The sequence below is a fragment of the Dromaius novaehollandiae genome, chromosome 13 (genome assembly GCF_036370855.1).
Source record: "Dromaius novaehollandiae isolate bDroNov1 chromosome 13, bDroNov1.hap1, whole genome shotgun sequence".
NCBI lineage: Eukaryota > Metazoa > Chordata > Aves > Casuariiformes > Dromaiidae > Dromaius > Dromaius novaehollandiae.
In genome coordinates, this window is record NC_088110.1 from 14,916,527 (window position 1) to 14,938,694 (window position 22,168).

The window sequence follows — 22,168 nt, forward strand, 5'->3', positions numbered from 1 at the left end:
TTAAGATTTAAAACAAAGTTTTAATAACCCCCACAGGGGAAAATATATCTTATAAAAACCAAAATGGTTAGTGAGGACACAGGTACTCCAAAGAAAGAAAAGCAAGGAGATACTGATTTGTGTATGCATATTTGTAATATTTGTTTCCCCCCAAACTCCTACCCAAAGCTGAAGGCAGTCTTGTCATTTGAAATTAGCTTGGTCAAAGTTTTATTCCTCCTACACCACTGGAATTAAGCGATGACAGGACTTCGGTGAGTTGCTCAAAAAGCAGAATATTTTCCATTTTTAGGTCCTGAGTTTTTCCAGTATAATCTCGTTCCCCCCTGTTTTTTGGTATGGAAGTCCATTGTAAGCAATTAATACAAACTGATTTCAGTCAGTATTTTAGGTATACATGAAACAAACATTCTTAGGATTGAAGTGCTACTGGACACAAAGTAATTTTTACTAAGAAGCAGGTTGCTGAAGTTACTTGAAACAGTATTGAAATAAGCTGGTTTTTAGGTAATTTTTTTTATTAAGAAGCATTGAAGATTCTATATTGAAACACAGTACAGCTGACTGCTTGCTCATCTAAATGCAAAATGTAATTAAATGTTGCATTAGATACTTTTCCAGCAAGGCATTAGAGGTGACCGAGGTTCTCAATATTAGGATTCCAACTGCAGTCGCACATACTGTTGAACTGGTAGTAAAAATCTTACTCCCTTTCCTTTTAGGCTCAACCCTCTTCACACACCACTCACCTACAGGATATCCCTTATCCTGGCTCTAATACTTACTGGGCTCCTTCTCTAAATTTTTTTTCTTCTTTTTTCTTCCCCTTCTCTCCAGCCACTGAAATGCCAGGGAGTGTATCCACTTTTTTTCTCCCCTTCCTTTTAGTGAGACAAACTGGCTCACAGAAAGGCCCAGTGAAGTCTAGGGCTGGTGCAAGGTAAGTGGTAGGAACAGGGGCAAGGGAGGTGACAGCTGTAGCAAGATCTCCCTCTTTTGGTAGCAGTGAACTATTATGATGCTCAGTGCTTATTTGCAGTGGTTGCCACAAAACAGTTTTAGTGACAAATAGGTATAAAACCTGTGATAAAGATTATCACATCTAGGAGATCCAAGCTATTACCCCTAATGCACAAAATAACCCCCCAAACATTCACAGGGCTATTTAAGTTTTTTTTAAAAAAGAGAATGTTATCAAGCTTTCTAAACCTATTTTCAGCTAATGACAGAAATATTAGCCCAGAGCACAGCTCCACAGGAGTGTTATGAGCTAACAAATACCCTTCAGTAAAACATTTGTAAAGTTATAACATAAGGGCTTCCAGTTCAGAAATGTTTACCCATTTCTGTCATTTTAGAGCATGCTAGACTCCATTTTCGTTCTTGGATTGTTACAAGAACAGGTCTTTTAAAAAAAAGCAGAAGTAACAGTATGCTTAACTGAAGAAACTTTTCTGACGTTAAGTACAGCCAGAAGGGATCTAGAGGTTTAAATAATAAATTAAATGGAGCAAATTTATAAAAGTATCTACATTTTAGAAAGGTGACCATTCAGGTTTTAATACTCAGTTCCAAATGAGAAGAGGCCATTAAAACTTTGTTCAATTATTTTCTTCCCCCTCCCCTTTTTTTTCCACTTGTCCAAAAGTATTATTGTTTTTAATTGTTGTGATAAGATCTTGTTGAAGAGATGATCAAGGCCACAAGTGAGGAAAAAACGCAGACATCTTACAAATAAAGCACCAGTAGAATTAAGTATGATGGCAATGCATTCCTTAGTCAACTTTGTCAATGATGACATAAGGCTCCTGGATTTCATTTATTTTTGAATTATAACTGTCCAACTTTACTTCGTTGGATTCAGGAGAGTCTCCTTCAGGTTGCAACAGGTTCCTCCTACCATGTGCACTGGTGTTGCTTGTGCTTGGAGCCTGGACATCAATACTTTGTGGTGGGATGTAGGTGAGATTAGGTGGCTCCCTAACGTGTCTGAAGCACACAGAAGCGGTCTGCGCATTAGGACCATCCATTAATAGTCTCTTATTCTCAGACCCATTGGTTGGACCCTCCATGTTCCTAGTAGAACAGCATAGATTTGAAGACAGCTCAGTATGTGCAGTTGCTCTGTTCTGTGTCTGAGCATTACTTGGGTATGCACGTTTTATTTTGGAATGATTAAAATCTCTTACATTCCTGTCACTTGTACTTACATATGCTATTGACTCAGGTTGCCCAGTTTCCTCTACTGGATACATTAGCTCTTCTTGAGTTTCCTTGATTTGTAGTTTAGTAAAGGTTAAAGACAGCTCAGAGACTTCCTCCTCCCTAGGGACGCTGTGGTCTGGGACAGATGCAATGTCCTTGTATGGCAGAGACTTCAGCTCATTGGGTTCATCTGCAGGGTCTGGGTCTATGCAGTTTATGGCATCGCTAATTTTTGCTTCAGTTGATTCTTCAGGGACTTCTTGAGCTTTGTACTCCAAACTCTTTTTACTGTCACAAGAGCTGTCAGCAAATATTGCAAATGCTGGTGGACCGCTTGCTCCTGGTGAGAGTGGCACAGGTGGGATCTCATTTTCAGTTGACTGTGCAGTGACTGCCAAAACACATTCTTCACTTAAACTGTCTCTTGGCTTTTCTTCAAAAGCCTTTTGAGAAAGATTCTCACTGAAAATAGGTGTTTGTCTTATGACAATGTCACTATATTTGATCAAGAAGTCCTCACTGTCTGAGCATTTGCCTGGAAAGTGTACTGTGTTAATGACTTGCCTTTGGTGTTCCTGAAGCCTGTTAGTGGATTGAGAAACTGCTAACTGAGACATGTCATCTTTGATCTTAAGATTCCTAGCAGCTTCAAAGGATATATCGCTGTTAGTTGAAGACTTAAGTTGAGTAGCAAGGCACAAAGATGTCTCACTGTTTTCTTTGTTTTCCAGATTTTCACAGTCTTCTCTCAGGGGTGTCTGATCCTCTTTGTCCTTATCTCCATGATGCCAGTGCATTTGTGTTCTCTTCTGTAGGGTCTTCTCCAAATTGCCTTGTTTTTCTTCATTTGTCATTTCAAGGATGGTTTCACACTCAATTCTTGCCAGGAATATTTCAAATGCAGTCTGCTTTGTTTCCTCATTGTTTCTCTTTCTGACAAGTGAAAACTCTGTTGATGTTGTTGCAATGTAGCCTATTTTCTCCAGTACTGTTTTTACTATGTCATCTGGGAGCACAGATTGAATATAGTAGACAAAATTACCAGTGAAAGTCTGAAACAGAATGCAACATTGAGAAACAGATGAACACTGACAAAAATCATAAAAGGCAAGAGACTTCCTAGAAACAGAACTTCTCCAAAATTATTTAAGTTTTTTAGAAACTATTTTCCTAAAAGTTTTACTGAGTTTTGAATTGAGGTGAGTTAGGCTTTTCCAACAGTATTATTTTGTCAGCCTCTCAAACATTAGAGCTTTGCTCCAGCATAGTAATTTCTGAGAAGTTATGCTAATTTAAACTAGCTAGCATACTGGCCCAGAGCTTCAATATTTAAAAAAAAAAAAGGGGGGGGGGGGAGAGAAGAGAGATTTTGGCCAAACTACAGAAATTCAGAAATAATAAAAAGATTGTGTTCCATTGAAGAATGTAAGATTCCTCAACAAATGAAAATTCATGAAATAAATCACTGAGGCCTGATCTTTTCCTAAAGGAACAGACATAATGCACTTTATTTTTGTCTATTAGTCATATTATTTAATATGTGATTAAGTTTTTTTCCTTGGTTCAGGCTTTTGCTTTAACCTTACTAATGCAGACTTAAGTTGCTGTTTCTTTGAAAATACCTTCTTACATCAAAGGAGTATTTTAGAGGAGATACTGCTAAAACATGCATGCCTTGCACAAACTGACTTCAGAACTTCACTTGCATAAATGCTGCTACTGTGCAACAGCTAAGAAACTGTTGAATGCTTGGCTCCATTTTGGAGCTAGCTAAGGCAATAGGCCTAGATTTTAAAGAGGAAGTAGTTTTTGGTTTTGCATGAAACCATATGATGAGAGAAGGTGTTGACCGAAGTATGAAGATGACCAGCTCCAGGCAAGTCAGAACAGAATGAAGCCAGGAATACAAAGTCAAGACTTTCACAGTCTGTGTACCTTGTTTTCAGGCTGCTGCCCATCTTGCAACTGACTTAGCTACTTCCTAACACAGTCAGACCTAAGAGTTGGTCCCACAAATACAAGATTTGAGTAGCACAAAGCAGACCCCATAAGAATGCTGTTAAAATAAAAGGCTGTAATATAATGTAGGACTGGGCCTCAGTCTGTTTTCAGCTAAAGCTGTCAACAGTGACTTTTGTTCCCCAGATCCTGTTCCTTCCAGAAGGGAAGTAATGACCAGGCACTGTGGGGTGTGGCATCAGAGGTGGGAAAGGAAGGAAATAGGTGAAATGTGCATATGACCAGTAGCTTTATGAAATGTGTACCTACATGGATACTTCTTGTTCTTCAGCTTGTGCCTTTCAGTGCAATTGTTGCAGGCCTTCAGCTGGCTCTGGCAGATTCTGAGTCTTGCACCCTGGATTACATAATGAAGTTTTCCCTGTAGCTATCACGTCTTTAAAATTTCTTTTTGTTTTTAGCAAAGTCTAAGTTTCTTGTTGCATGGAAAGCCGAACTCACTAACTGTGGAAGATGTGTGTGGGGAACAGTAACCTAAAGCTGTTTGAGAACCCACAGAGGTCCCTAAAGGCAGGAAAGAGGAAAGAAATAGCTTCTCCTTACCAGCATCTTTGCTGTATAAAGGGAAGCCGATTTGCATTTTGGGTAGCGGGAGATTTTGCTTAAATACAAATGAGTTTTGCTTATGTTCTTCGGGGCAATGAGAGGGTGGGGAGAGGACTGTGTTCAGCGTGCTGCAAAAAGCGGCAGCCTTTCCGCCCTCCGCAGAGGGCTTTCCTGCCGTCACCTCAGCTAGGGCAGCTGGTAAAATCACGGGAGCAGCAAGTGCCGGGGCCAGCGGCGCGGCTGCCCTGCGGCACCCAAGCGGTGCCTGACGGCGGGGCGCCCTGCGCAGGAGAGCACCCGCGCCAAGCGCCTCGCGGCCGCTGCTCCTGGTCCTGCTCCTCCTCCTCCTCCCCCGGGCGGCCCCGGGGGCTCCCGCGCACCTCCTCGGGGTAACGGCCGCTGGGGCCGGGCCCCGTGAGGCTCCCGGGCCGCCGCCAGGCCGCGCGGCGCTCCTACCTTCAGCGACTTGATCTCCTTCCTCCACGGGGAGAGGAGCAGGTTGACGCAGAGCAGCTCCAGCACCTCCAGCGCCTTCAGCAGGTCGCGCAGCACCTCGCCGCCGCCCGGCCCGCCGCGGGCCCGCCGGCACCGCTCCGCCACGCCGCGCACGTCCAGCGCCCCGCGCCGCCGCGGGCCCAGCAGCCGCCGCGCCCTCGCCTTCAGCGCGGCCTCGTCGCACGCCGCTAGCCGCCCCTCGGCGCCCTGGGCGGCGTAGTGGGCCAGGTAGTCCCGCAGCAGCGCCTCCTCCTCGCCCGCCGCCGCCGGCTCCTTCATGGCGGCGCCGGCCCGCCGCGCCGCGCGGCCGCAGGCGACGCCCCCGCCCGACATCGCAGCCGCACGCCATTGGCCGGCGCCGCGGCGAGCCGCGCGGCTACTGGCGCCCCGGCGCGTCACTCAGCGCGGGGGGCGGGCCTCGGCGAACCGAAAGCGAAAGGCCGCCGCGCGCAGGGCGCCGCCTGGCGGCCGCGGGGCTCGGCTCTGCGCGCGCGGCGCTCGCCTCGCCTCCCCCCAGGGCGCGCGCGCCGTCCGCCACCCCTCGCCTCAGCGTGCGCGCGAGGCGCTCACCTCAGCTCACCACGCGCGCGCGAGGCGCTCACCTCACCTCAGCTCACCTCACCTCACCACGCGCGCGCGAGGCGCTCGCCTCGTCTCGCCACAGGGCGCGCGCGCCGTCCGCCTCGCTTCAGCGTGCGCGCGAGGCCCTCACCGCACCGCACCGCGCGCGCGAGGCGCTCGCCTCACCTCGCTTCACCTCAGCGCGGGCGGCGTCGCGGCGGCTCCGCGCTGAGGCAAGGGCCCGCGCCGCCGCCTCGCAGCGCTGCCTCAGCCACCTTCCCTGCCCCCCCTGCCCCAGGCCCTCTTCCCTGGCCGCGGTCCCCGCTCCTCTGCCTCCTCCCGAGGCCTGGCGGCCCCCACGCGGGCGGAGGGAGCGCTCCCCGGCGGCCTGCGCTGCGCCGTCGCCTCGGGGCGAGGAGGCGTCAACAAGATGGTGCGGCCGAGCGCCAGGATGGAGTCGGGTAAAGGAGGCTGTGTCTGCTGCTGCCCTGGGTGAGAAGTTCCCCAGGCCGTATTTGAAATGGAAGTGGGGTCCCGCAGGTGGAAAACAAGCTCGACTTTAATTTTGCAAATCTTGTTTTTGAAACCTGGGTCTTAGTGTCACTTCCTCAGTCTGCAATAATGTTGTGCACCTGTGTGATCCCATAAATTGGTGCTGTTAGGGGCCTCCCTGAGACTGTGCTGTATGTTGCAGAGCAGCTGGGCTTGTGTCTTCAGCTGTGCCTATGCTGACGTGACTTGCTGCAAGCGTGAGTTTGACCTTGTGGTTTCTTAACAGCTCATCTTACTATAGGTTTTCCTTGTTGTGTGATAGATTTAAAGTGGGTATCTGTTGTACTGTTAACTGCTTGGACTGTATGGTTTCTCTTAGTAAGGGAAATCTCAGGTTTGCTTGAACATAGTCCTTCTAGTTTTTCCCCGTGTAGAAAGACTGTGCTGTGTTGCAAATAAGCTGGTTTTAACTCTGACTTTTTCAGATAAGAGAACTTTCAAAAAACATATGTTTTTGATTGTCATTCCAAGTGAAATGTCATTAGGAAATACTTTTGTAGAATTCATGTATGGATAATTGCTATATAAAAATTGCTGATCTAGCTGAGAGGGAAGGGGGGAAAAAATCCCCATGCTACCACCACATGTTAAAATGAGGCCATCTGCTGCAATGTCTGAGTTTCTTCCCCTACCATATGTGCATGCATATGCAGACAAGCTTTGCTCTGCTCTCAGTAGGGTGCCTGCAGGCAGCTCAACTCTTTTCTCACCATATGTAGAACTTTATTGACCCAAATGAGAGGGTCTGATTTCATGTTTCCGCACACCAACTCCCCCAGGGAAGATTGGATTGGAACCTTTGCAATTCTCTTTCATATATAGAAAAGTTGCATTTTGTTAAATTTCAGGATATTTTAGCAGAATGGTACAGGGCATCTTGCTTTGTTGCTGGTTCTTTGGTGTATTTTGCTTTTCCATAAAGCCTGTTTGTATATTTGCATAATAGAGTATGTACTGAGTCACCTGATCTATCTAGCTATCACTGTATTGCTATTCTCTGAAATAGTCTCCTAGTATAGTCCCCAAGGATGGGATTTCTGTTCCTTTTTTTGAAGGTCCTGTTAAAAGTTGATACATTAAGAGTCTGTTCTCTAAAAGACTAGTTTGATCATTTCCCCAGTGTGTGTGGTACCAACTCCTCACTGCCAACAGGGCAGAGTGCTTTTTCTGTGAAAACAGATGCCTGAAAGGCCAGTTGCAGTTCTGTGAGCTGTGCAGTCTCCTATCTCATTCCTTCTTTAACAAAAACTTTGAAAGGTTTTGCAAAGATGTTTTGCTCTTTTCTAGACTTACTGATTTGGTTATTACTGGCTTTAACCTCTTGCACAAATGTAAACTCCTGTTAGGAGCAAAACTGTGATGTGATTTTTTTTTTCCTTTTCTTTTTTCTTTTTAAATCTTTTTCCTTTGACCAGACCAAGGCAAAAAACAGTCATTAGTCCTGAGGGAGAAGGAATAGCAATTCAGTAAAAAGAAAGCTTCTGGCTGTACTTATGAACTGTTGTCATTTACGTGGAATTCAAAGGATATTATGCCAAAAGCCAGTGAATAGTACCAGTTCATATATCCTGGTTTTCTTCATTGAAGTGGGCTGATTTTAACAAAGGGTTGCTGAAACAATAGTGATAGGAGATGCAGGAGAACAAGTATAAAGAATCAGATCCAAAACACAAATGGCCCACCCTGCGTACGTCTAGCCTCCTTAGAGCTTTAACATTGTGCCTCTGCTGAATATGGAAACTGTTTCGCATGTTACTTTTTCTTGCCCTAATGGAAGTGAGAATATGTACATGGACTGTCTGAAATTGGACCTGTGAATTTATCATATGCTTATTGGTTCAGTAGCCAGTGTTCAAGCATGCATTGTTGTGAACTGAGTGAATGAATATGAACTTTGCTAGGAAGAGGCTGAGAAGAAGTTTTAATGCATGGGATGCTGTTGATGATTCATAAAACATGGAATTTACTTTCTGATTTGTCTACGGTTCCCACTTCTCGCATAGTACATCACTTTAGTGGAGCTAGAGCTTCTCTACCTTCATTGGGGTGAGTCACAGTAAAATCCAGGAGGTGCTTGGATACAACTGTAGTGATGAGTATTTTCACTGAAAGCTGTTTGCTGTGACAAAAGTATGATGTTAGAAGTCATGCAGTTCTTAGTGGGTCACTAATGTGATGTGGGCTGAGAATCTTCTTTTACTGGAGGATATTGGCAGGACATCGAAGCTCTGGAAAGTTGCTAATAAGCAACAAGGGTACAACCAGGCCACGAAGCAGTGCTACAGAGGGGACATGCAAAACTCAACCACAAGGAGAGGACTGAAACATGGCCTTCCCATTCCTGGTAACATATGGATTTTTTTCTTTCTCTGAATTTTGTAAAATATAAATTCCCACTTCCCCTTAGGGAAGTTTTAGTATCTCATTTCTAGATGGTGGTGGAGAACAGCTTCCTATTCTCGGTCATGCAGAAGCAAGAGATTAAAAAAAACCCATGCCTTTTAAGTTGTTCTTTTCCTCTGGGCAGTCAGGTTAGTCAGCCTCCTTCTTGACTTTTGGAGCCTCAAACTGGACCCTGTTTCCAAACTGAGGCGTTGCCAGCAGTGAATAGAGAGTTATTTTGAATGTTTCAGGAATAATAGCTCTGTTTATCTTCCCAGGCTGTTGGTGTGTGTAGGTGTGTGTGTTAGTTTGTGTTCTGGCAGCATAGCCTTAATGGCTCATGTTTAGCATGTGTGACTCAGTCCGATTCTCAGATATTCTCCTGCAGTCTAGAAGTCGGTCTGTGTCCTGCATTTGTGAATTTGAGCCTATACTATCCAAGTGTAGGAGCCACATTTGTCTTCATTGAATTGCATGCTGTTCTTTCCAGACTGTTTCTCTGTCTCTTCAAATTCCAGTCTTGCTCTCCAATATGCTTGCAACTCCCATTTTAATGTCATTTGCTGATTTAATAAGTCCATTCTATTTCTCAAAGCTCTTGATGAAAATACTGACTGCTGCTGGATTCAGTACACTGATGCCCTGTAATCCCATCTGATACATCCTTCCAAACTGACTGAAAACAATTGATAGGTGCTGTTTTGTATGATGATTATAATTTTAACTAAATAATTTGTGGTTATAGTTTTACGTAGACCATGTTTCCCTAGTTTAAGAAGAAGAATGATTTGTGAGACTCTACCATGAGTAGCAGTTCTGCCACATAAAACTGGTAACCAGTTACATCAGGTTGGTGTGGTTTGTCCTCCACAGATACACACTGCCTGTTTTTTATCTTGCTTTGCTTAAAAATGATTTGTTTAAATCTTTCTGGGAAGACTGGCCTGTTATTTCCTGGCTTTTCCTCTTGAAGGTGATCAGTATGTTGCCACTTTCCAGTCTTCTAACCCTAGTAATTTTCAAAGGTACCCATGAGTATGTTTGTGATGGCTTCTGCTTCCTGAAATGCCTGAGTGTTTTGCTCCAGACTGGTGAATCTTCCCTTCCTGCTCTTGCAGCACTGTGCTGGTTGGGCCCTGGCTGGGCACATGCTGCCCCATGTGCTGTGTATGGGGACCTGGCAGCCCCACAGAACTGCTCCAGGACACAAGGGAGGATTCAGTGACACCCTGTTCCTGTGATTCCTAACAGCTGTATGTGGCTGAACTACGATGTTGCTTAGTCAAGCTGATTAATAGGCAGGGAAAGGTTGTGGATAGTCCCAAAATGATGCAGATGCAATAAAAAGCACAGGAGCTGTATGGAATCCATGTATGTTCTTTACTGAAAGTTTTATGTAAAGGTTGGTATACTAAAAACTGAAGCAAAGGAGATGTCTACAGACATACAGTATTATTAGCACTTAGCATGTCCAAACAGTTTTCTTTCTGATATTAATCATGTAAAAGGACTGTGTTCAGCCTGTTTTTAGGACAGTCTTTAAAAGGGCATAGGAGTTTTGAATAAAATCTGATAGCAGGGTAGGAGTTTCTTAGAGTCTTAACTTGACTCCCATTAAACTTGGGAGAGGCTCTGCCAACTTTGGTGAGATTTATCCTGAATCTTAAATATTTGCTAAGAAATAAAAACTATGTTCTTACTGCATCATTAAAAGAAATCTCAGCACTATTCTGGCAGTAGCAATGGAAGATGTTAGAGCAGCTTTTCAGTTGAAAACTTCTCTTTCTATTATTGTCTGTCTGCAGTGGTATATGGATTGGATTTATAAACCATTTTCACAACTTTGTTGGATATCACATTGTTAAAAAGATTAACAGGAATAGAAAATTCTAAGTCACTCTTGTAAGCGATCTTGGTAAGGTGTCACTGAAGATAGCACACTTTTAATTTACAGTTTGCTTTTTAAATATACTGTGTATAATGAATGAAGTAACCTTTTATGTCATATTCAGATATCAAATGTTTTTGAATAGAAACTTTTCTGTCAAGATAACCTGCCTATGCATTTAGTGATAACTTACAGAAACGCTACAGTATTCGTACTTTTTTCCTAAATGTAAAATCACTGCTTATGAAGGACCACACCAGTAGCATTATGTATGTTGCTTCTGTATTTCATGTGAGCATGGAAGTGTGTGTTCTGATTGGCTTCCATGTCCCTGGGACAAAAAAGCTGGGCACATCTTGATGGATGGCTGCCTTGCTGTGAGCTCTGTGTTGTAGATGACTTTATTTTATAAAGCAATACACCACAAGAGGGAGTAGACAGCTGCTTGTAAATAATGCTGCTAGGTAAAATCCAGATCACAATACTAAGGATCTCTTAACTCTTATCAAATGAAGAAAGATTTTGATTAGTTTTTCACAATTTTAGTACTGCAAACATTTTTATCATGAGTTAAAATATAAATCTCCCATTTTCATCAGAGGCCTGCTTAAAGTTAGCTATTTGAAAAATCTTATCTCTTTTCCACAGATGGAAAGTTAGTGGAAGAGCATGCAATCCCTGTCACGTTAAGAGCCCAACAGTTAAAAGGATTTCCCAAAATGCACAGGCTGTAGGCATGCGTAACAGAGTAGAGGCCTGACTCTGTCAGACACGAAAAGCCTTTTATTGTCTGGAGAAGAACCTTCAGGGTTGCCTTGTTACGGTTAAAGGAGAGACTCTCTCTCTCTCTCTCTCTCTCTCTCTAAGGGCGGGGGGAAAAGGTGGAGGGGCAATCATATTTCATACTTGTCTTCTACTATTTGTTTAGCAGATGTGCCTCTCCTCCCCTTCTCCTTTTCCCATGGCAGTCCCAAGAAAGCAGAGCCTTGTCCCAGTGCCTCATCCCTGCTCTAGGCAGGTCTGCAAAGGCTGCAGGTAGACACAGCTGTGACAGCAAGTCCTATTCTGCATAAATAAACCTCTGTGCTTTGCTTCACATTATATTTCTGTACCAATAAAACAGACTAGTATATTTCTACGCTGGTGTCCTTTTCTGGCCCTAGTACAATGGTGTAGAGTTTTGTCTCATTGCAGGATACCTTGTATCCAACACAACTGTCTCAACTGGTCATTTATACAGAGGAATAGTTCTGTCTCTTACAAATCTGAATGTGAAATGTAGCCTTCATGCTGGTGATGCCTTCTAGCAGTTTTTTTCCAATGTTAAATTGTGAATTTTTGTTGCTTGCTTTGGCTATAGTATACTGGGAACATTGAAAATGTTGCCGAACTGTGAAAGAATTCTCTATATTAGCAAAATACATATTTACTCTTACCTACTTAGCAAAAAATGCAAACTTATCTTATCCTTTCATGTGCATATGACTCTGTAATAATGAAATTTATATAGCTGTAAGAACCATATAATTAAGTCCCATCTATGTATTAATTATAATTGTGTCAATCTTTGGAGTATTGAGTGATGATTACAGTTGAAAATTACTTAGTATCTACAGAAAACCCAAGTGCAATTTTAATAGTTTGGATGATGCTCCCTTTTAAATACAGTTATATATTTACTATATTCCTTTTTACATATCCTTCAGTGGAGGTAGTATACTGACATCCATTTTTATCAGTATAAAAATGAAACAATTTTTTTCAGCGAAAATACCTCTGAGGGATTTAATGCGGGTGAGACCGGTAACTCTGCTAACTGACACTGGTTGAGAATGTGGTTTAGTCCTTGTGGACTAAGAACGTGGAGACAGTGTGCTTGTGCACGGTGCAAGATTAAACTCTCATGTCTGCAGTTTCCCTCTCCTGTTCCTGCTTGTATGCATTCATCAAATGAATGTGCAAGGAGTCCAAGGCTATGAACAGATGCCGGATTTACAGGTAGCAAAATTTCGGTAGAACAAATCCTGTCTAATAAAAGGAGTTTCTGCACAAAGGGAGGTTCTCTAAGTTACTGGGCATGTCAAGTTCAGCATCTATTATTTATGACACACTTTTGCAATTACTTGAGGGAAAGGTCAGGGTCCTTTGTAACACTACAGGCTTCTTACTGAAGAAGGAGATCAGTCGATGCTTGAAAATGCAGTCATGCACAATGAGAATCAGCATGAAACATCATCTGGGATTCCAGATACGGCCCTTCCCCTGGCTATTTCAAATTGCTATGAAAGGTGTATGGCTCCCAAGCCTGCACACAGCAGAAGCATGGCCTCTGTAGGTAAAGCCAACTAGATTTTGGGGATCCATTACCACCTCTCCATTGCTTGCTGCTGTTTTCTTTTGAGAAAAGCTTACAGCAGGCTTTGGAATGGTCTGGAAAGTCTAGTACTGACCAGACAATACAAAGGAAGAATTTGAACATCAAAATATTATCTTCCTTTTTCTTTTGTTCTTATGTGGTATTTTTAATCACATTTTGCAGACAGTATTCTGTCTCTGGCTAGTGAAATACTTATTTAGACAAAGAATTATTTTAAAATGCTTCTCTCTTGTTTCCAAGACACTTAATGAAATGTACTAGTGACACCTACAAAGACAACAAAATGCTGTTTTTTTTCCTTCTGCTCTACAACATGCAAAGTATAAAATCAGCAGGTAGGGTTGACTGGATAACCTGTATCTACATTAAGAGTCCTTGATTTCAATGTGTTTTGAAATGCTTCAAAAAGGTCAGATGCACTGCTTGCCATTGCTGTTGTTTTATGCTGTGGGATGGGAACACTTCAAAGCACAAAGAGGGAATTTTATCTAAACTTTCAAAACTCACTGTAAAAATTAAAAAAAAATCCCATTACATCTCTGTTTAAAGATATAAAATAGATCAAACTTTCAGAGGTTTTATTCTTCCATTTAAATGCTTTTCTCGGTCTGAGTCCTTCAGAAGAATGGAAAGGAAAAGTCACTTTTATTCACATGATTTGGTTCAGAAGGGTGTGATAGTCAGTGGAAGAATTTTTCAGTACATCCATTGGAACGAGTGGAATGGGGATATTCTGTTCACACACCACCATCTCGTAGAGGGGAGCAGCCTCCAAAGTGAAAGATGACAAAGAGATGGATGAAATGGGCTGCTGCAAGTCCTGCAGTCTGACTGCGTAATTCGCAGCCTGTTCTGTAGTCCCAGATGCTGCCTCGTCGTCCAAGCTAATGTTTATAGATATTTCATTTCTTCGACAAGGGTCCGTAAGAGAATATGGAGGGGGATCATCTGTAGGAATATATATTTGTGTTGCTCCTGGCCCCACACACTCATCGTAGCTGAAAGAAAAACAAATTTTTCATTAGATTTGTGTGAAAAATGACACACTGTATTTTCAACGTGACAGGCAGGTAAAGTGAGAGGAAAAGGCTTATCTGGTGTTTTGTTCCTCCGCCCACATCCTCACCCCACCATGTGAGACACTCAATAATACTTGAATACACATCTCCAAATACCTCAAGTTAATCCCAGAAGGCTCAGTAAAAGTTCAGATCCCATCCTTCTGTATGAGAGTAACAGCTGAGGTGCCTAGGGATAAACCCCTCTCCTTCCTGCTGGTTATATGGGAGCCGGAGGAATGATACTGCTGGCTGATGCACAGCTGTGCCTGTTGCACCAGTTGCCGTATGTGTGTGCGGTGAGAGATGGTTCCTGCTCTCAACTGTTTGTAAGTAGCTAAGTTAGAAAGTGGATGAGGCAAAAAGAAGTCATGTTTCCACTTTACAGTTCTGGAAATAAGGCATAGAGAGCTTTAGATGGAGTTTAAAGCAGAACATCGTATCAAATCCTGTCCTCCTGACTCTTGGGCCTCTAGGACATGCTACCTTTCTGTGCTCAGCCAGCAGTTACATGAAGTGGATTTTCTGAGGTGCAGGTGATCTGTGCTTGCAGGGGTGGTGGGATTTCTGGGTGAGGTGCAGAGCTGGGATGAATAATCCTGATAGACTCAGGCTGGACAGTCTGAGACTCACTGGATTCCCCACCAGACCGATCTCTGGGATTTCCACATGGAGTCAGCTCAGGTCTACCTGGGCTTATTAGTTCTGTCTGTGCCACCAAGCTAGAGCTGTGAGATTATCACCTCCTCAAGTCTGTGAGGGTGTTCGGCACTTGCTGCCCTGGTGCAAATGCAGACAGGCAGTTTAGGGTTGCAGCTTGGACTACACAGTCTAGAGAGGCTCAAGAAGGATAATTAATGGGCTTAGATAGTCCAGCGTGTTTTACCATACTGATATTGTCCAGGATGGTCCATTATGTGGCTGTGCTCTAGCCTCATCTGTTTGTCCAGAAAGCAGACCTGAATCCACTTCTGCTATCAAACCAGCGCAGGTCTAGTGGTCTGCAGGAAGGTCCTATTTTCCTGGCTTACTGGCTATGCAAAGGTGGGGAACAGGCATAATGTTGTATTCTTAAATGTTGGACCTGTTTTGTTTGTGGCTACTGTGCTTGGCTGTTTCAGGGTCACTTTTAATCTGATTTCTGAGGTGGGAATATTTCCTGTAAAAACCTTATCTTATTCAGTGGAGCTGAAAAACAACTCTGCTGGAGCCAGACAAATTAAGAACCCATTTCCTCAACCACACTAACTGCTGAGTGATTAAGATCTAGGATATTTCCTGAAGCAGCATATTTAGCATGCATCTTCCCTGTAGACAGCAGGCAGTCATTCTGCCCCCAGTAATTGCATTACTGCCATGCTAAACCTAAACTAATAAACCCTGCTTGTAGATTATAAGTGGCTTGTGGCAGGGCAGCTCACATCAGTGGAGTGAGCTCACATCTACTGCAATCAACCATGGAGACCCTGCCTTAGAAAATACTTGGTTCTGCTGCTCTCATTCATACCTTACCCTCAAAGTGCTCCTGTTGATGTTAATGGGACTGGTCAGGGCAGTCAGTGTGGTGAAAGTGTTTTTTTTTTGGGGGGGGGGAGAGGCAAGAAAATGAAATCTTATCAGTAGGTTAATAAATAGCTCAAATATCCAGAGTTGTTTTTATTTTGCCCTTCTCTATCTTATTTTTATATTCATGAGGACAATGGTTTTAAATTTAGACTTGAAAATTCTGATATATCAGAACAAATGATACCTAAAAACAACTCTGTTCTTAAGACCCTGAAATAAGGCTGCTTGGTAGATATTTCAGAAACATATCCCAGCAGATAGAACGTCAAATTGTTTTCATGTAGCACTTGGAAAGGATCTCAATCCAGTCACTACTAAACCCACTGCAGCTTTCAAGTGTACCTGACATTCTGTTAAATGATCCCAGACCTCCGTCAAAGACAGGACGTGATGCCCCAAGCTCAACTCTACATGAAGCCAGTGAGGGTAAAGGAAGAGCAGGGAACTTTGCAGGATTACTTACTCTGAACTGTATCTCTACTTAGTTCACATTTGAGGATAATTGCTGACCCAAGCCCAGTGAATTTATTTGAAATCTTTCTCCTGATTTTGGCTGACTTAATCAGACTAATGAAGAGTTCCTACTGGGTCCTGTTACTATAGCAAAAGAGTGAAAAGAATTTCAGTTTTGAAAAACCCAAAGTAGTGTGAGTTTCAAGGTGGAAAATTTTGAACCCCTTTGAGACACAGAAGGGAAGAAGGTAGTCTAATTCATGATTTTGTACCTGGGGCCAGTGCAAGGGAAATCTGCCACTGACCTCAAGGAGAAATGGGCACAGTATGAACCTTCTACCTACTACTGTTATCTGATCATCTGTGTCTCTTTCCTTCAGATTTCATTTAATATCTTTCATGCACTGTAGCTCAGCTCTCTAAAACTAAGATGGTCAGTGGGGTAAATAGTAAAATGATTTTTTTGTGAAGGAGATTTTTAATCATCAAAACAAACTAGAAATGAATTACGGTATTTGAGACCTGGCATTCTAGCAATTTGTTCCCAGAAGCAATGTATTGGTTTGAGTGTACTCTTTCTTCATATATATGTGATGGATAGGAATAAAATAAAATACCTCTCCTCCTCCAAACTCCAAGGCAAGTAATGCCCATCCTTCCCCATCATTTTTGGCAATTAGGATCACTTTCAAAAAAAAATCAAATAGAGCAGTGAACACAGGAACACATGCCAGATTTTCAATTAATTAACTTTTTGGCACCTTCACAGCTGTATCTACAGCTCATTATGGCCAAAGAGGCAACTATAAATCATTCAAGCAGTGTGTTTTTAAATAAATTACTGTATTCCATTTGCAGTTTGTGATCTTGGTACTTGGTTTTCCATATTCTTGTCTAAACATGGTACCTTTGCTTAGAATGCTGACATGGCAAACAGCAATAGCAGTTTACAAATGCTAATAGTGGAGACTACAGCTAAGGTTCTTAGCATTTTGTGTTGTTGAGGATGGAACGGAGATGAATTAAGGCTGCATATGCAACTTTAACTTTGTATTTTTCCTAGTTTGAGTGCCCCCCCTCCTTTTTCCCCCCCTTCTAACGGCCTCAGTAATTTGGTTATGCTTTCAGAGGGCTGTTAGAGAGGTATTCCTGTAATATATCTAATGAATTATCAATGCTACAAGCAGGAATTTTATTTTGCAAGGAGGAAAACAGACCGTCTTTCAAAGAGTCCATAATATGTGAACTTGTGCATCTAGTCTTTACCAGATCTTCTTTTATTAGAGCATTTTAAGCAACTATTATAATAAGTAATATACAATTCCATAGGGACCCACTATCTATGTATGTCAGGAGCTGGGAAAATGTTCTTCATAAGACTTAAAGGATTACTCATTAAAAAAAAAGTGTAATAGAGATCACTTCTTGCAGCTGATTGTCACGTACTGATGTCAGTGATGCTGGACTAATCCTCACTGTGGTCTTTTAAAATAAAGTTTCATGTTTGAGGAGAAGAGGCATTTTGCTGCAGTAAGGTGTGTAGAATGAACAGAGCAACCTGGAACAGAATAAAGGAACTGCCTTTTCAACAGCCAGCAAGGGAACTTTGGTACCAGAAGGGCCAAGAGGATGGGAGCTCTCATTTAACAGAGGGAAGGGCAAGGGGTAAGAAGAGCTATTTGGAGATGCTGAGCTTTTTCTGTTTCTTTGCTATTCTCCCTTCTGTGGTGAAAGAGGTGCAGGCTCCGTTGCTCTTGTATCCCTGGAAGCTGTAGCCCAGTGGTGTGGGTTTTTTTTTTTTCTTTAGCTCCTTTTCTGCTTCCCTAGAACATGGCATAAGGTGGACAGGAGAACAGCAGGGCAGTGGTCACGTCAGCATTAGCAGAAAGGTAGAGTTACCCCACCCCGCACTGTTGAGAGTAGTGTTAATTTCAAATATGATAGTCACTGGCATCCTGACGTGGGTAAGAATGCTTCGCTTTTGTGTTGCTTATAGAGTGAAAGGTAACATACCATGTGCAGGGAGCTGCAATATGCTGAGTGGGTGCAAAATGTCACCCGAAGGTAGGATAAGGTGATGCGACGTCACTTGTTTGGTTGTGTGGAGAGCTTTTGTCACTGAATTTAGAGTAGCCCTGGCAAGGTGCCTTGTACCTGAGCCCCTAAAGAGTTGTACCTGTGTGATGGCATGAGCTGTGCCATCACTGAGAGATTGTGATTTTTAAGCATAACACCTTGTTCTTTCCCTCAAGAATCAAATGAGTTTTCTGATCTCTAGCAGGTTAATTTTGGGGAGGACAGCTGTTACAATTGACAAATTTGGGTTTATCTGATGCCTTAGAGACAAAGACTGACCTTTGAAAATAAGCTTAGTACTTAACTATCTCTTCTGAGTTTATTATGTGTTACCTAGGTGCTATATAAACGAGTCATTTGCTATATGTATTCCTGGCTTATATCATGCACTAGGAGGTTTTGAGGGTGAATAGTATGAGATGCAGATAGTTTTGTGGCAGGCTAGCTTAAAAAACTGGTGTTGGACAGAAGCTATTAGTGGGAGGGTTGAGAAATTCTTGGGAGATGGTTGGATGGTGAGAGGGAAAGGTGTAGGTGTCTGGTTGTACACGATAGATTCTGTATATATGCTCTTTTAAATGCAGTGGATCAGTAAAGAGAAAGCACTTGTTATTTTGGAAAAGGAAAGATTTGTAAAGCACTTCAAGAGAACTGATGATCTCAAGTAAACTTTACGAAAAATGCTACTATTGCTTCTACTATGCATAATAATGGCTACAATTAAAAAGAACCAGCACATCAGTAACAATCAGTAATGATGAGTCTTAATATTAAAATTTTACTATTAGATGCGAGTCTCTAAAGTAGGGTAACTGCTCATTTTGGTGAAGTAACTGGCAACTGTAAAGCTCAGACATGTAAAGGTGTGGCTTCAGGATGAACCAGCCCTCCTGTCACTGAAGGGAAGTGTCTTCTGCCCTGTCACATACTCCCACTCTTTCCCTTGCGCTCCTTCCCCACAACCGTGATCCCCTGTCTGGACCTAAACAAGTGCAAAGAAAGTTGGTTTTTGCTGGGCTGGGTTTCTACTGATTTAGCTACCTAAATTCACTGTGGTGAAGTATAAAAGACGGTGAAAGTAGGGTGAGACTCAGACCACAACTCGTGGACAGAACTTCTCAGCCGTATCATAAAAGCGAACTATCAGTAACAGCTAAGGTAATGGCACCTGTATATATATATGTTCTGCAACTGAAAATGCAAGAGCATGGAGATTGCATGGCTTGACTTCAAAATACGAAAGTTCTTGTTAATATCTTACAAAAGATGTATACAAAGATACTGTTATGCTTTATCTGAGATTCAGTTCTGTGACGTTATTGTACGTGTAAAAAGTAGCTGGTGCTTGATGTTCAGTACAGCAATTATGGGGAAAAGCCTTTTAGCCAAAAAATAAATCCTTTTGGAAAGTATTATGTTACTGCAATATAGTAATGGACTACAGCAACTTGTTACACCGCATCTCATGAATATCATGCATCTCTTTTCATCCCTGAAAAAAGAAAATTCAGTTTCTTTTATTTCCTGACTCCGTGGTTACAGCACTTTTGGTGAATTCGCTTTAATCCATTTTTTTCTTAATTATAATACCTTAGGGTTCAATGTATTTTACAGGCATTCATGAGTGAGGAAGAGTTATTGACCCTGAGACATGCTGTTGTCTACATTTCTTTGTCTTGTTGTCAGAATAACTTCATTGTCACTTTAGACTATGCTACTGAGCTTTTAAGAGATAATTATGCTAGGAGAGGGGAGGACGGCTGAAATCTGTTAACACCATCTTAGCAAATGTAACTTTGACCCACAAAGAGAAGAACAGTACTACTTTTTTTTTTTTTTTTTTTTTTTAAAAGGCAGATCTTCAATCTGGCCTGGTTCATTCAGAATGTAGTGAGTATTTGGGGGAGGGAGGGAAAAACTTCATGAATTTGTCAGGTCTCATTGCAATGAGTATTAGGAGAGGTTTGTTGCTACAGAAACAGAAAAGAGCCTATTTAACTAGCTGTCATTCATAAATTACGATCCACTCTGAGGATAAAAGAAGGTTCTACTTACAGAATTTTTAAAGAAGCAAACAATAGCTAGTGGAAAAAAGACAAATCTGGGGGATGACATTCTTCTTTGGGAATAGGTGTCTTTTTGTTTACTTCATTCTTCTGTTACATGTTGTGACGCTACTGAAATTTTCTCACATTTTGTTTTTATTTTGCTGATGACCTGCTATCTTCTTTTAATAAAAGTAAACAGAATTGCCGATCTTTTCCTGGAAAATACATGTGTTGACAGGTTTAAGCATCCTCTGTGTTGTTTTTATCATAGTTTATGCGGTGTTGTTGCCTAATAAAGCTGAAACTAGAACAAATATGCTGCAACTCTCTAAAAGGAGAATCAAAAGAAAAACTAAACTGATGTGGTGGATGACAATGTAACTAGTTTGACTGATGATGCTATCTCTGATCCCACAGTTTATAAATGGTAGGGTTTGTAGAACAGCAGCTTGGAAATTCTATGCGAGTGAATCCTCTGAGATTTTTTTTTCTTAAAATGTATATGTACTTTGGTTATGTGTAATTACCACGAGGAAATTTTGTAACAGAACTGATCTTACTGCACTTACAGTGACATATGTCAGGAGACAGGATATTTTTCTATGTTTACTTTGATAGTGACAGTTTTCGTTTGAGAGACTGCTTTTGTGCATTTTGTCAGTGATTTAGTAAGCATTAATTTAATATTTTCATATAATAGTAATCCATTCCATATTAAAATATTTTAGAATCTTGGGATTCTGCAGCTATTAGAGATATTACTCTACTGGGAAAGTAACCAATTTTGAGGGCTAGTTATGTGAACTATAACAGGTAAGAAATTTGAGCCTCAGTTATTCACATAGCTTAATTCTTGAACACTGACTCAGAGTAAATAGTCAAAATGTCTTCTTTTTTTAAATTAAAATAATCACCCCAAATCCACCAAACTGTTGGAACCTCGTAATCAGGAGAATGATACTAACAAATAGTGCAACATGGTTAAGTACCACGTTCTCCTATGCTCTTTCAGTCCTCCTAGTCATTGTGTTCTTGTGAAGTCAAGATCTATCTGTCTCTGGAATGGGATAATACTATGTGAGAATTGTTTACTGTGACTGATCCCAAATTATGGTGGTTAGGGATGAGTAGTAAACATGCAGCACCCAGAAATGACAGCTCACAGTGTCAGCCAAAATGGCAGAATGATCCAGTACTCCCTAAAATCACTGGATTTTTTTTTTCTGGGGAGTCCCTAAATGCTTTGTTACACGTGCATGAAACATAGCTATTTAAACAATGGAAAGACTCCTACTAAAGGACTCTAGAGGAGCCTATCTCCTTCTGTTAGATATAGAGTGACACTGATCTCCTAACTTAATTCACTTTTAAGCTCCCAAATATGTGGTAAATATTTCTCTAAGGTAACTGCCTGATATTGGAGTAGGTAGCCAAGAACAAATAACACCGTTATTTCCTACTTTAGAATTTATGTTTTTAGATGGTCAAAAATGTGATCCAAGATACAGTTGAAGTGTCTAAGGCATAAGTAACTTGACCCTTGCAGAGAAAGGAGAACAGCAATTAGGTTTTGGGCCTTTTTTTTTTTTTCCCCCCTCTTTATAGTTATTTCTTGAATTTCTGTTCCCCACAACTACAATAGGATTATTTGTGTTAATAAGCACTAAAGCCTGGATCTTTATTCTGCACTGTGTATCAAAATCATCTTGAGGAAGTTGTGACTCTTGGATGAATAAACTTCTTCATATGAAAAATTAAATAATGTTTTCATGCCAACATATACGAAATAGCATTTGAAATGGATAAAATACAGTTTTCAACATAACTATGCAGCTTTAAAATGACTGAAATAATCACAATAAATGTTCCAAAGCAAGCATATCATTCTATGACATGAAGATTTTATATGACACATTTCAATCTGGCATTATTCTTATGTATA

The 22,168-nt window shown here is 41.8% G+C and overlaps 2 protein-coding genes across 3 annotated transcripts in view; both read right to left on the bottom strand.

Moving 5' to 3' along the window:
* LOC112987650 (uncharacterized) lies at positions 1-5,582 on the bottom strand. The gene is made up of 2 exons (XM_026107616.2): positions 5,227-5,582; positions 1-3,257 (listed from the first exon to the last, which is right to left on the bottom strand). The coding sequence occupies exons 1-2, from the start codon at positions 5,542-5,544 to the stop codon at positions 1,776-1,778; spliced, it is 1,800 nt and encodes a 599-aa protein (XP_025963401.2). The 5' UTR covers positions 5,545-5,582; the 3' UTR covers positions 1-1,775.
* A 7,985-nt stretch (positions 5,583-13,567) lies between these two features.
* BEAN1 (brain expressed associated with NEDD4 1) overlaps positions 13,568-22,168 on the bottom strand; it is a 73,532-nt gene continuing 64,931 nt past the window's right edge. For both annotated transcript variants that reach the window (XM_064519715.1, XM_064519716.1), the window contains one exon: positions 13,568-14,023. In XM_064519715.1, the coding sequence (XP_064375785.1) occupies positions 13,675-14,023 (349 nt within the window). In that variant the 3' untranslated portion in view covers positions 13,568-13,674. The remainder of the gene's footprint in view (positions 14,024-22,168) is intronic.

Bases quoted from the DNA above. Each gene is read 5' to 3' on its own strand.
- LOC112987650 (XM_026107616.2), bottom strand. From the start codon at position 5,544: ATGAAGGAGCCGGCGGCGGCGGGCGAGGAGGAGGCGCTGCTGCGGGAC. The intron at 3,258-5,226 runs GTAGGAGCGCCG...ATTCTGTTTCAG, and splicing joins AGGAGATCAAGTCGCTGAAG to ACTTTCACTGGTAATTTTGT.